Genomic DNA, 14812 nt, shown 5'->3' with positions numbered 1-14812 from the left:
AAAAAATGTGTTACACAAATTTTATGCTATTTTTAGACAGACTAGAGAAAATGACTTATTTAATGGAATGTAAAATGTTAAAATAAAAATGTACGTATTTCGCGATATACTCTTCCTCTTTAAAAGATTAAAGATTTTGACAGAGGATAAATAAGTGGGATTTTTTTATCGGTCATAAAACTGATCAAATATACAACGTTAAAGTTTGAGAAAACGCGCCGGCGATATATCGAATTTAAACCTGAAGAATTTAAATCTGTGCGGATTCTAAAATTAGAAATACAGCACATAGCAGACTGCTGACGATTACATGTCGCAGAATTAAATTTCAATCAAGCGGGATCCAGGAAAATAAAGAACCTTAATTTGCACGTTTTAGTTTAGCCTACTTCGTGAGAGCGCGCGTTTCATGCATCATTAGTATGCATCGTAAAAATCGGGCAGCGCCCCGACTAGAGTACATTCGACTCGCCGGACAGATATCTCTCTCCGCTTGATTATAAGTTAAATAAACAATCTTTCATGCGATCGTTTCCCGCAGCAATCGCTTCGATGTGGCACATTAATTCTTACTGCTAATTAGTTTTAATAAGTATCTAACAGTCGCATTTCTCTAAACCTCGGTCGATTAATAGGACGGGATTAATTAATCGATCGAGAAGAAAATGGCCGGCTATCATTAGCGAAATCGTCGGCCGGTGCAGTCTTGGAGCTGCCGGTGAATTCGAGAAAAATTCCGTAATAGTGTAATTAACTGCTGGCAATGAGCTACGGTAACTCGCGCGCAAACGAGGACATTGCACTATCGTTCATTAACTCAGAAACTGTGTGTTTCGAGATTAATATTAAGCTACGCCTTAATCGGTTCCATGTCACCGTTCTTTCGCAATTAGAGGAATACGAATGCGTTGGAAAATAAAAAAGCCCCGAACAGCCTTCACTGCAATATACAGTTTTACGAGTTGCTCTTTAATTGATGATTTCTAATTGTAATTGACTTTTTAGTTACTTTATATATCGCATCTTTTGTTACCGCTTCTCCATATCGGTGCATTAATCTTGTAACCGGAGTAAAGTAGGGTAGAGTACATTATAATGACTCTACTATATGCCCTACTCTCTATTTAAGTATCTGCCTATTCATTAAATTAAATTATTGTAATCCGCTTGCTATTATTAAAATAACTATATTAGAGTAAAAGCAGAAAGTAAAGTGGCATGATAATGGAATAAAATTTATCTTAATTATAATAATCTAATATCGACGGCAATCTCCTGAATGTCCCACATTCAAAGTTCTTCCGTTCGAAGCGACTCCCAAGCCGCTAGAATGGCATTGGTTACTTTAATGCCAAGATATATAGACGACCGATATGCTAATATATAATTAAGATGATCGGCTTACCATGAGCTTCTCCCGATCCAGATGAAGCAGATCGCTGCCTTTGATGTCCTTCGACTTGAACACGTCCGCATAGCGGTACAGATTTAGGGCTGACATCCATTCAACTACGTTTAATGACGTCCACTCACTGACGGGCTGTGAACAGAGAAACGAGACGTAGATTGTAGGTGGACATCGATGGCACGAGAATCAGCGACGACTAATCGAGCCAAGTCCACTTGCGCACACACGCGAGCCGCATTTACACAGCTTGTGCTACTGGCTATCATCCCGGCTAAATTGCGCGAATTGTAAAAAGATCAATCGAAATAAAGTACAATCGAAGGTTTTCGGGAGAATAGGATAACGCAATAATTTCCTCTAATAAAAAAAATTACAATAGAAATATATATAAGATGTCTTATTTCAGAGTCTTGCATAGATGCAGAATCTGATTTTTTTCTATCGAGGAAAATCAACTTCTCGTAATTATCCAATTTTCCAATATTAAATATTCTTAATAATATTTAATTTTAATAATATTATTTAATAATCCAATATTAATTTTTAATTATTGCTCAGAGATGATATTGTGTGAAACTAAAATTTATTTAAAATTATATCGCAAGTGAATATCATTAATGATTTGTCCCCGCTTTAGAATAATTATCATATCAAATAAACATTAATAATTAATTAAACTCTATTTTTGATAATGAATAAAAAATTAAATCTGAGAAGAGAGTATCAACAGTGAATCGTGTAAAGTCGTCTTTAACGCGTATGATTAATCGATTCTCTTTGCAAGCGGAAACGAATAATGAGCCGGAGCGTTCCGTCCGTCAGCCAATATATACACGCTTATTATCCTCGAGATTTTCAAATGAGGACGTGTGGCAATTTTCCGGCTTCGCCGAGATCTATTGAGACTTGTGAGTTTTTATTCTAGCAATCGTCATGTTAATTCCTTTCTAAATCTATAGTTCCGGAACCGTTTTGTGGAACGATTTATATAGCAAATTGAAGTAATATTATAGCTAATTGTTCGAATTAGAAGAGTGAAAGTCGAAATAATTTAGATCTCTTCAGATATATAATTTCAGATACTTAATTTTTTCTCACTAGTAAAGAGCAATGTACCGTATTAATCTAGTATTTGGAACTGTTACTTTTATCAGCATTACATTTTCGATAAAATAACAGCTGAAATATATTTATAAGTAATTTAACTTAAATAATGCTTCAATTACGACTTTCAAATAATCTTGTTACTAGCAACCTATATATTATCATTAAGATAAAATCTTGATTCGATTAAGATGTCTTCTGTGTACAAGGAATTTTAGCAAGTTTTACAATTCTTGTAATTACCTCTGCAATAAACGTGCAAATTTTTTTAAATTTAATTGAATCACTTTTATTTGCTTTTGTATACATACTTAAAAAACATTACGATTTAATCATGATTTATGTTATCTCTATTATAGCGCACTTCAGAGAACACATCTATAATCATATTTCTCTTTATCATTGTATGATCATTTAAATGGAAACTAAATTGCTTCTATTACAATATCACTTCAATCACAATAACGATTTTTCATGAAAATTTTTAAATTTAATTATCTTCAATCAGAGCTTTTTTTCTGCAAAAGCAGCACAATATTTTAAAAATTTGTTTTATTCACTCTACTCAAATTAAAAATAAATAAAAAATAAATAAAAAATAGATTAATTAATTAATTCATATTAATTCAAAATCTTTGTCAATTTGAATCGAATAGAAAATTCAAATAATTTTTATTTAATTATCGATGAATTATGCCTTCGACGATAAAAGCCAGACACACGTGCAATATTAATGTGTGTCATACAATATATAACATTATTTCCACTCCTACGATCGATAATTATGATTTCCACATTAATGATTATTTAATGCATATATATGCATAATATAATACTTACACGTGTTTGACATTTATTTATTTATGTACGTAAGCATGTAAAAAAGCGATAAAAGGAATAAAATGTTTCTTATTACTTTTTGCCCTCTTCCGAACGACTCTATTCTGTCTAGACAAGCTGTTATCTGGTGTCGATCACCGAAGATTACGTAAAAACCAAGCTCGCTCGAGTGCGCGCGAGGAGCATCTCCCGATTTTCTCGATCCCCAAGATACCGGAGCGTCGAACGAACGATGCGATTGAACGCGCCACACGAGCGGCCAAGTCCGATTAGATAAATCGACGGATTGCGATCGTGGAGGCGCGGCGAGACGGACGGGAACCGCGATACGAGAAGAGAAGAGACGTCTCCATGTGTCGCCGGCCGCCGTTATCGAGCAACGCGCGCCCGATAAAGCAAGAGAATGAAAAAAGAAAAGAAGGAAAGGAAAAAGCGCGGAAAAGAGAAAAATGTAACCTCCCCAAGTCGTAACCCCGAGCCCGCGATGGTGACGACAGTCGCGAGATAAGGCCTCGTCCGAATAATTCACGTCGATCAGCAACGCGTCTACATTTGCGCGTCTGCTCGATCGACACGCTCGGTTAATCCGCGCCGAGATCATTTCTTCCTCGCGCTCTGTATCCCACGGATCGCTGACGTTGCGAATTTTTGCGACCCGATCCGTCATCAGTCTAGGAGACGCCTGCCATGGGGAACTTATTTCGCGGAAGTTATCATCTCTGCGACGGAAATCCTACCGCGATAGAATGACATGCAAATAAGGATGATTTTATCGAAGCCATTCTTCGAAAAAGTTTCGTAATAATCAATGGTATCCGGATGGTATCTCTAAAATAGAGCGCAAAGAGGAGCTGAGAAAAAAATCGCTCATGATCTCAATAAGTTTTAGATAGTCACGAAAAATGATTTTTATCTTACACTCATTAAACTTGATTGATAATATCTATAATCTGCGCGAATGAATGTACTCCGTTCCTAGCATCGTCCCCTACTTTTACGCTGCAATTAAATGTAAATGCACCAGACTAACTTCATTTAATCCGTTCAGTCATCTGTGACATACTTGTATGTTCTGTATCGCTGCAAAAGTTTATTTTAGTTTTCTTAAATTGCGATGGCTAAAAGATTTAGAAGGCATTCATCTCGCATTTTTCATGTTTAAGTGATTAATTTCATTACAGCTTTCACTTATCGATTTTCATTCTGTACAAAAATAGAATAGTAAGACGTAATTATTTATACTCTGCATTAAATCTATGTTAATTTATGTAAAAAAATTATTTTAAAACCTGCGTTATTTTATAATTTTGTCTAATTTATATTTTTGCGAGAATATTATATTTTTTTAATATTATCGTTTTTTTAAGTACACATTATTAAATTTTTAATGTTATTAATTTTGTTCTCCCTCTCTCTTGTATTAATAATAAATAATCTTGATTTTAGCTTGATATTTCATTCACTTTAGCTCCAGCGTATTTATATCTTTCATAAAAAAGGGACAGCGTTCGGATCTTTTGCTCCTTTTTTCGCTTCAATTTTATGCCGAGCGTCGTCGAATCTCGATCGTTACTCCATCGAGCCTTGGGCAAGTCTCGCCCTGATAACGAAATGCTCGCACGTTTATGTAAAATTCGCGACTAGATACGCGCCTCGGGATAAACTTTCGTAGTCGACAAATAACGGCAGCGCTATGTAAATCTTATATCTGGACAGACTTCAATTCGAAACTGAAACAGTTAACTTTTCTTCTATATCGAGACGATGTACAATATATGAAAATAGATAAATATCATTAATTTATAATTTAATGCTTAGTGCTTGAATATCAATTATTAAGTAAATCGAAAAACTTCAAAATTCCAAAAATAATATAATAATATAATAAAATAATTATTAAATAATATAATAATAAAATAATATTTTAATAATTAAATAATATAATAATATAAATAAAAATAATATAATAATACAATTGTTGGAAAGAAAATTAAAATAATTAAATATCCATCGCGTGTAAGAAGACGAAAAAAAAATCTCAACAAAATATGAAATTTTTTCACGGCGAAAATTTTGTACATTTTTTTGTATTTTATGCATTACAAATTTTTACACTCATGATAGCGCATTAAAATTTTCTGCATTTGCTAAAATTTGCCTCAATCACTATAAAATATAACTAAAAATATATTTGCACACGTAGATTGGAAATATTTTTTCCTTTTTTGGACGTTCTTTGCATACGATCGTCTCGATATAGGTAAAAACTTTTTGTTTTAGCATTGAACATTATAATTTTGCCTTGAGCATTACACGAGATTTCTACATTTTTGTTTCGTTAAACTGTGATAGTGCATGCGCGAAAGATAATTCGGTCATGTGAAATTCTTGTATAGAAAAGCTGTGAGTTGCAAGTCGATTTGCATTGTAAAAAATATCGAATAATACCAGTAAAAATAAAAATATCTACTGCTAAAATATGTAGATTTCTCACAAATCAGCATTCTTAAAGACGTGAAGAGAACTATTCAGACCGCAAGGTATAATAATGACATTTATTTTACCGATCGACAAAAAGAATCGTATCCCGACGATTCCCGCGGGAAATACTTGACGCGGAGACTCGACTTGAGTACGACTAATTCGAATGCGCGCATCGTTCGTAATGTAACGAGAAGGCATTGAGCGTTTACTGACCTTGTCCTTGTCGTGAACCTGGCCGGGTAGCGCGTGACCCTTGGTACTCCATTGGCACAGGTGCTGGCTGCTGTAGTCCGAACACACGATGTGGAAACACGCGTGGCACTCTGCGGGACATAGAGAACCGCACATGCAGCAGCATAGACTACTACTATTACAACTATCGTCGCGCACCGTTCGTCTCGCGGCCGACCCTTCGTACGGGGTGGCCGCGCTCTTGCCGCCCTTCGCGCGATCGCCGATCGAGTTCGCGTCAACGGCCTCCGCCAGGCCTCCGGCAGGCTGGGTGCCGCACCAACACATGTACCGATGAAAGGACACCAACCTTGCGCACACGAACTTTGTAAAACCGAGCTCGCTCTCGACGCCCTCCGTCAACGTCGCGGACGTCGTTGCCGTACGCGATTGCAGCTGCAACTGCTGCTGCTGCTGCAGAGATTGTTCCTCGGCCGTCACCGTTCCCTCTCGATGCTGCCTCGTCACCTGGTTACCATTACCACCGGCGTACCACCTGGGCGACACGTACGTCCCCGCCGATCTCGACGTCGTACGTGTGACATCGCACAGCTGACCGACGTTGACGTGGTCGCCGCCGCTATTGCCGTACGTCGTCAGGATCGACGGCGCGGCAGCCGATCCGATGGCAAGACCCTGCATCTGCCGTTGCAGTTGCACGCTCGCAGAACCGTTTAACGACGACGACGACTGCGACGACGAAGAGGCGGTGGACGACGGCGCCGCGGCGCCGTGAGTCACCGGCGTCGTCGTCGTCGCCGCGGCGCCCTTGCGCAGCATGTAGTTGTCGGAATCGACGGCTAACAATCGCGACATCGCCGTGGACTTTGCCTTGTTGTCGTCGTTCGTTCCGGGGCTGATCTTCGGCGAGCCCTTCGGCTCAAGCCAGGTGGACATCGTCGCAAGCTGCTTATCCTGCTCGTCGGCGCAGGAGTCGCCGACTATCGCCGTGCTCGTACTCATCGTCGTCGTCGTCGATATTGGTCCGGGAGCAAACAACTCCTGGACCCTGGCCTGGTGATGCACCTGGGTCGCGGCGGCCGTGGCGGCCGCAACGGATGCGCTCGTCACACGTTTCATCGTCACCGTAGCCGATCATCAAGCGAGCGTACGCGATGAGACGGCTAAGTTTTCCTCGACGATGTCGACGTTCTCGCAATTGACGCCTCGCTACTCGACCCGGGTGACCAGGAGTCCTGCTCCTTCCGCGGGCTACCCAGGTCCCCTGACATCTTTTCGAGCTTCCAAGATTCTCTATTCGGTGGTTACGCACTCGATCGATTCTGTGATACTTGAAAACACTTGGTTCTTCAACACACGCTTTATGATTAAATGTAACGCACTAATTCACATAAATGTTGAAATATATCTTATTTTTTTTCTATCTTTCTAGAAATGTTCGAGTTTATTCCGTTATAATTATTGAACCGATTTCATTTGCCTACGCGCGATCGAAAATTTTATTTATTTTACTAGCTAATTCTGGCATCAATTGTAGAATATGGTTTGACGGCATAAAATTCTTATCATAAATTTCCTGATAAGTTAATTCTGATCTTAGGTATTCTAAAGACCTGAGTATTTTCACTTTTGTTGGCAAATTTATTCTTCGACTAAATCTTGTGGATTTTATGTCATCGAACACTTCATTATCTTCGTTCCGCCGTTAATTCTTCGCACGGCGACCCGGAGAAATTCTTCAAGGCCGTTGCAAGTATGGTATCTTTAGCCGGCCGATTGATATCGTTCTCTCATCGATCGAGATTCCGATTCTTTAAGGATTCTTCAACGTGATCGACGCCTGACCGGTGTGACTTTCGCTGTTATCGCACAGATTCCGCAGTTGTTATTAACAGAGGTAACATGCGGATAAAATGATAAATGAACAGTGGGAAATGGGGGAAGAGAGAGAGAAAGAGAGAGAACGAGTTACAAGGAGATGGACGAATAAGAGAGACCAAGATACAAAAAAGGAGAGAGAGAGAGAGAGATAGACAGCCGCTCCCGTGGGTGTGACTCGTGTAAATTCGTTTTCCATAAATCTCACTCCTACCACTCTCTCGTAGTCGCGCGCTCAGCGCGCTCTCACACACGACCTTTGTATAAACGCCGAGACTCGCCGAGCCGAACGAAACCGGTTTTGTCAAGCAACGACACCGAGCGATTTTCAAGCGTAGCCCCGCGCGAGTGCAAGCGTACGGCGATGATCTTCGTGGCTTATCGAGAGCGCGATCGGGAGTAAATTCCGGATGATATCGGAGCAAGATCGTCTGGGAAGGAGAATCGTCCTGGACGAATCAATCGAACCGACCACCGCTGGATTATCCTCGATTATTAATGGTGGTTCGAGCCAAGCGAATCTATGGCGCGCCCGATCTCCTCGATTTTCAAAGAGTTGTTCATCATCACATCCACTCGCCAAGATCCAGGATTTTGGCTGTCTTCTCGGAAAGTCGTCGATAGTGCACACATGGAAATCGACGAGTCTCGTTCTGGTTCGATTCCGTTGAGGAAAGTGTCGAGGTTGAACCGGATCGAACGATCGTCCACGATCGTTGTGTGCAAACGTGAAAATTACTCGCGGATAATCATGAAATCATCGCGGGCACTAATAACGTTGAAACAGTCAGCTCTCGTGTCCGCCGAATCAGCAGTTGGACTCAACTCGAGACGGCGAGCTCCGCTTATCGCCCGGGTTCGCGCTGATCAGCAAGTAGATCCTCTCTTCGCTTCGTCCCGCCGTCCTCGCCGCGTTGTCCGCCGAATGGTGCGAGTAAAACGTGGGTCGCCTCCTCTAATCTCCCCCGATGTGACGATGGTGAGCTAATGTCGGTCGCGATACAGCTCGATCACGTAGCGCCGGATGGCCCATCAAGGACACTCGGTTGTTTCCTTTCTTCTTTTTGGCTTCCTCTTGCCTTCTCCGCGCTGTCGACCGCGATTAAATCCACCTAGTGCCAGATCGCTGACCAAGGACTCGTTTTCTCCTTCGCGACTCTCTTCGTCGCGCAGACCTCAGTTCCTCTTTATTCTTCACTTCCTCTCTTGCTCTTCCTCTTCAATTTCCTTTAATTCTCCAAGTCCTAACAAGATTGTAGCACACGCAGCATCGGACGTAATATCAAATTGAAATGTACTGCATTCTCCTCGCCGGATATCGCCGATCGGCTCTTCGTTTTTTTCCTTCCTTCTTTCTTTCTCTCGCAACTCGTTCTCGCACGGTCGACCGCTTTGCTCGCCGGATCGCACCGTTCGTCCTTATCACGTCCACCAGAAAACCGCGACTGCCAACCGCCGCGCTCGTTCGCGAACGCTAGTGTCTCGCTGGATCACCGCCACCGTCGTCCCGATGCTTTACCGACCGCGAGTCACCGCTGAAGTTGGAGTCGGAGTCCGTGTGTATCAGGTTCGTTCGCTCACTCACTCTTGTTCTCTCTCTTTCTCTCTCTCTCTATCTCGTTTCCCCTCTCTCTTTCTCCTTCTATCTTTCTCTCTCTCAGCCGGCAAGGTAGACCTTGGTGGCGGACGATCCTATTACCTCCTCTTCTCTCGGTCGACGAATCGCGCTTGTTTCCACCCGGTAAAACCGTCCACGTAGGTATTCTGTCGACGTCGGCGCCGCGACGTCCACCTCCTGGTCCCCCTCTCGAGGATATCCCGCTATCTCTTTCTTCCCTCGCACTTGACGCGCGTACTCTACGAATCCGAGTTAGCTGCCCTTCCGACTGCTCTCTGTCCGCTTTCGCTCGCTTCTCCTCTCATAGCGGAATTACCATATAAATCATGAAAAAAGAGAAGAGTCGGTCGGTCGGTCGATCGGTCGCGGCTCTCGCTCGTCCTCGTTCGCAGGTACGCGGCCGAAAACTCGCCGGTGTGTCTGTCTCTTTGCGAAGGCGGCGCACGCACTCTCGCGCATACATGTACAAAGGGGGGGAGAGAGAGAGAGAGAGAAAGAGAGAGAAAAATAAAGAGAGACAAAGAGAGAGAGACACGTATACACGCACGGACGGCACGGACGGACGGCACGTACGCACGCACGCACGCACGTACGTCGCACGCACGTACGTACGCACGCACGCACGCACGCAGTTCTCTTCTTCGGTATGAAAAAGTCTACGGAGCACTGCACTTTTTGCAACCGGCGGTCTGCCTGAGCCACGCGCACACACCTGCACACGTCACTCGTCGCACATAGATACACGGACACCTATCTATCTGCCTATTCCTCTCTCTCTGTTTCACTCCGCGTCTTTCCCACACTCGATCTTTCTCTTTTTATCTCTCTCGTTTCCACCATCCCCTCCCACCGTCTCTCTCTCTCTCTCTCTTTCTCTGGATCGCTCGTTGCCGCTCTCTTCGTTTTCTCGTGGGATCGTCTCTGCACAGTCGGTCGATCTCTATATGTCGAGTGTTGCCCGTGGACCAAGACCCTCCTTCTCTCTTTTTCCTCTCGTCGTTATCTTTCTCTCTCCCTTTTTCTTTCTCCGTGCTTCCTGGTTCACTCTCCTACTCCGACTTTATCTTTCGCGGCGAGATGTAGCGAGCGGATCGTACGTTTTGGGCTTTCACTCAGACTGAACCATCGACGACGATGATGAGACTAGGCAGTGTCTTTGTCTCTCTACTTCCGACTACTTTACTCGCTGATATATGGCGAGGACGTGCTGCGGAAATACACCCGGAGATCGTCGACGCGATCTGTCATCCATCTGTCCATCTACCCGAAGTGAGAGCGATCTTGGAGCACCGTCGCCGTTGGACTACTCTTCTCCTGGAGGGTTCTCTTGGTTAACTCTACCTCGATTTGACTGGACGGACAGGCGTTTGCTCGTTTCCGGTTCTTCGTCACCGATTCTCGCCGGCCTCGCGACGACACACCGTCTCGTTTACGTGGACGGCTTCTTCCTGACCGCGTAGGAGAATACCACACCGCCGGCGAAGCGCACAGCTGACCGGCCGGTCTGCCAAGCTCGGTCAATAGCCATAGCCAGTCGTGAGCTGCTGCCGAGGGTAGCTCGTGGCTCGGCGCAACCACACCTCGGCCATCTCCGACACTTGTCGGCTTTTCCCGTGGCCTTTACGATGGCAGACTCGTATCGGGATGATGCCAGGGCCCCGAGTCGTTCTATACAACCCGATCGAATCGCTTGAATGGAAATTTCCTGCCGAACATTCCTAGGCAACGAGCGAATCGACTCGGCTCAACTACCGAGAGTACGCTTGGACATTATCCGTTTCGAAATCTGTGATAACTTTTGGAAGCTTTCGTAATCATTTTATATTGAATCATCGTAATCTTTTAAATGATTCCGATATTAGAAATCGGTAGATTATTCTGTTTAATTTCTGTGACGATAACAAGTAGATGACATAAATTTGTTTGATCCAACTTTTAGTTTTTTACCAAGAAATCTCTATTATTCAATGTTTATATCCGGTTAAGCAACTTGGAGACAAAAGATCAGATTAATCGACTACTTCTTGAAGTAAAGGTAGATAAAAATAATCTGTTTGATGAAACTTGATTGTTATATTTAATTTTTCGCGATATTAGGAGACTCTCTTCTTACTTGATAGCGATGTTAAACTACAATAAGAAGTCAGTAAAATTGGCTCTGGTATTGAAAAGATGCTTGATTATGCGAGTGCATTGTGCATGCAAAGTCGTGCTTTAAACGGAGCTCGGTTGCGAATTTGCTGATATGCTTTGAAGATTTTTGTCCTTGTGGCCAGCTTCTCTAGAAGAATCAGCGCTAAAGATACTATCCTGGAAAAACTGGAGCAGTTTCGAGGTCGAATCTGTCTTGTCGTAGGCTCTGCCGGGATGCCAATAAAGATAATAAATTGACGTGTTTTCAACTTCTTTGTCTTTACGCTGTTTTTCAAAAAAACAATGACTAATAAGTCGAAAAAAATTTTGACACAATATTCTCATAAAAAAGAAGCACAAACAAATTAACGTTGCTTCCAAGTCTCTTGGAACGATGACTATTTTCTTGTACACAGATTCGATCGCAAATGGAATTTCGTCGCTATGTGAGAGTTCAGGTCTTCAATGAAAAGATTTAAAATATCCGGCGTTCTTCTTACTTATTTTTCGGTAAAGTTGTGAACTGTCCATTTTCGAAATTGAAATTAATTCTTTTGTTTTTCGTTTTCATGACAATGAGATTAATCGCTTGTTCGTGATGACTTTGTGCGCGATAGCTTCGACGACGAAAATTTCTTGTTCGTTTTCATGCGAATTTTTAAACTCGCAGCTTGATTTTTTTCTCGAATTATTTAACGAAACTGCGGCGAGCGCGCACGAGAAAACCGCTTCGCAACGGATATTGATCGGGCAACGAGAGCGAGCGTTGACATGAATTTTATAGTTAACATGGCATGCATGGCTGGCGGAGGTTGATAATGCTCAATCAAATTCACAGGCGTCATTAATAATAAAAATAAATAAATCCTAGAAACAAAAGCGGAAAAAGTTCTGTCTTAAAATTTATAAAAAAAACCCGATAGATATCTCTACTGCGCGAAAAAAAATGTTTTCATTTCTATAATAAATATGTTATATTTCGCACACACAATAAAATAAAAACTGTTCATATTAAATTTACAATTCAAACTTTGTCGTTGTCAGTCAAGGATTTTTTTCAAATTACAATGATTATAACATCACTTATCGGAAATAGCAGCATTTAAAATAACAATTTGTAATAATAGGAGAGAAATTATGAAAAATTATCTTGCAAAAAATGCATGTTATTAAAATATAAATAATATATGTGTGTGAAACATTGTAATTTTAATGCTTTATAAAACTTACAAGACCGTTTCTTTTTAGAAGATTGTCCGCCTTTATTTGACCTGATAGTTCGATCGATTGCTTAATATATAAATACGATTCGAACGATTAATGAAGAATTATCATCGAATCGTAATCTATCAGCTCTCTTATCTAACAAGAAGATCAGCTGCGATAAAAGACTGAGCACTCATCGGAAGCATCTACATTAGCTCGTATATATAAAGATCATTGTTAAATACACAATACAACGATTACGTAACGAGAAAATTATAAATTAATTCTATTACGTACATTGATAGAATCGATGTACGTAATTCGCTGCTCTGTTCTAAACGTTTGAAACTTTTCGTGAAATTCATTTGTGTCAGACAAAATTTTAATTTTATCAATGGTTGTGATTAATTAGCTTCACTTAGCTTTAATCTATATTTCTAGATAATAATTTTTTAAATCCATTTCGTGCATAATGAAACAAAAATTACAGTTATTCGTAATCGAAATAGATGCAATATGCTAGAGATATTTATTATATTTTTATTCAAAATTATATATTTTCAAGACTACTTATATTATAGTATATATATATATATATATTGTAGTACAAAATAAGTTTACTTAGAAAAATAAATAAATAAAAATAGTAATTAAAAAATATAATAGTTTATGTATAAAATATGAAAAAATAATAAAATTTGTATCACTTGTAAAAACTATGTTCTATCGCTTATAAAAATAATGATAATGATATCCAATAAATAATTTCGAGTGATCGAAAGCTTTGATTTTCCGGCCAGTTGAACGGAAGAAGGCGAAGACCAGCTAACGAGGCAATTTAAGCCCGAATTTCAAGGATGCCCTCAAAGGGAAACACGAAAGGGCCTTTGATCAGCCCTGTATACTCGATCGAGCGTCAACGTCGATACCTTTCGTCCGCGATCGTTTGCGCAAAGCGTATGCATTTTTTTTCGCTTTTTTTCAGGCTGAGCATATATCCTCAATTGCGCTCCCTCGGCCTGCCACGCGAAATTCTTTTACGAGCGGATCCGACATTCGCTCTTATCGTAAAAGCGCGCTGCGTGGGACGACGCAAGCAAGCGGACGAAGGGACAGGGAAAGGGACGTGAAAGTGAAAAGCGACTTTCCAAGCCAGCCGGTGCGGCGAAGGGTCCCCGGCGACGAAGGATGATCGAACCCTGCGGGCGAACGCGCCTGCGCATCGTGACAGGCACGTCCTGTTCAAGGTCACAGGGCCGCCCACGCCGCACAACCGTCCCTTCGCCCAGCGAAGACCCGGTGCCCTTTATTGAAATTCGGCGGATCGATTGTCGTGATTGTGCGAGGAACGCTCTCGACGACCCGCCCTCTCGACGATCGCGAGAATATGTTTAAACGCGATTGCTCAGAGTTATTCTATTTTGAGATCATTCGAGAGCATCTATAATATGCAATTTGTCTGCAGAAAAATTACCATAATGACGGAATGTTGAACAATCAACGTGAAAGAGGAGCTTGGAAAATATTTTCGTTGTACAGAAAAGTATATGTGAATTTTTCAGCTTATATATTATTTAAGAGATCCCTCTATATATTTCACCAAGTAAACCACAAAATAGTCGTCTAAATTTTTCTTAGATATAAAAATCATAAAAGTTTTATAAATATTATATATTTATCAATCAAGTTTTTTGAAGCATTTTAATTAATAAAATAAATATTCTAAAACATTTTAGAGATTTAACTTCTTTAATATTATCCTAATTATAAATCCTATATTTTTGGAATATATTTTTAGATAAAAACAATTTAATGTACCTTTAAAATGTTAAATGTTTAAATTATCCACATTGATCGAAAAATTCTTTTAACAATTCTTCTACAATATTTGCTGTACCGCTTAGTAAAAAATAAACGCAATTAACGCTTTCTCTTATCATTTTTCTTTG

At 40.9% G+C, this 14812-nt stretch overlaps 1 protein-coding gene across 4 annotated transcripts in view; it reads right to left on the bottom strand.

The window, feature by feature from the left end:
- Pi3k21b (phosphatidylinositol 3-kinase regulatory subunit alpha) overlaps positions 1-14812 on the bottom strand; it is a 60896-nt gene that overhangs the window by 25899 nt on the left and 20185 nt on the right. For 2 of the 4 annotated variants that reach the window (XR_014437880.1, XM_083094658.1), the window contains exons 1-2: positions 6050-11925; positions 1406-1540 (exon numbers count right to left, since the gene is read on the bottom strand). Coding sequence is in view for 3 of the 4 variants with exons in the window: in XM_083094658.1 (XP_082950784.1) it covers positions 1406-1540; positions 6050-7147 (1233 nt within the window). In the remaining variant the exon portion in view is untranslated. Of the gene's footprint in view, positions 1-1405; positions 1541-6049; positions 11926-14812 lie in introns of those variants that run through there. The other 2 variants (XM_083094659.1, XM_083094660.1) reach the window with 1 other exon arrangement.

The sequence above is a fragment of the Camponotus vicinus genome, unplaced genomic scaffold, assembly GCF_025532165.1.
Source record: "Camponotus vicinus isolate PSW18456_S1 unplaced genomic scaffold, iyCamVici1.0 SCAF_3, whole genome shotgun sequence".
NCBI lineage: Eukaryota > Metazoa > Arthropoda > Insecta > Hymenoptera > Formicidae > Camponotus > Camponotus vicinus.
The sequence above is the reverse complement of the archived record's forward strand: the minus strand, read 5'-3'. Positions and strand labels throughout refer to the sequence as shown.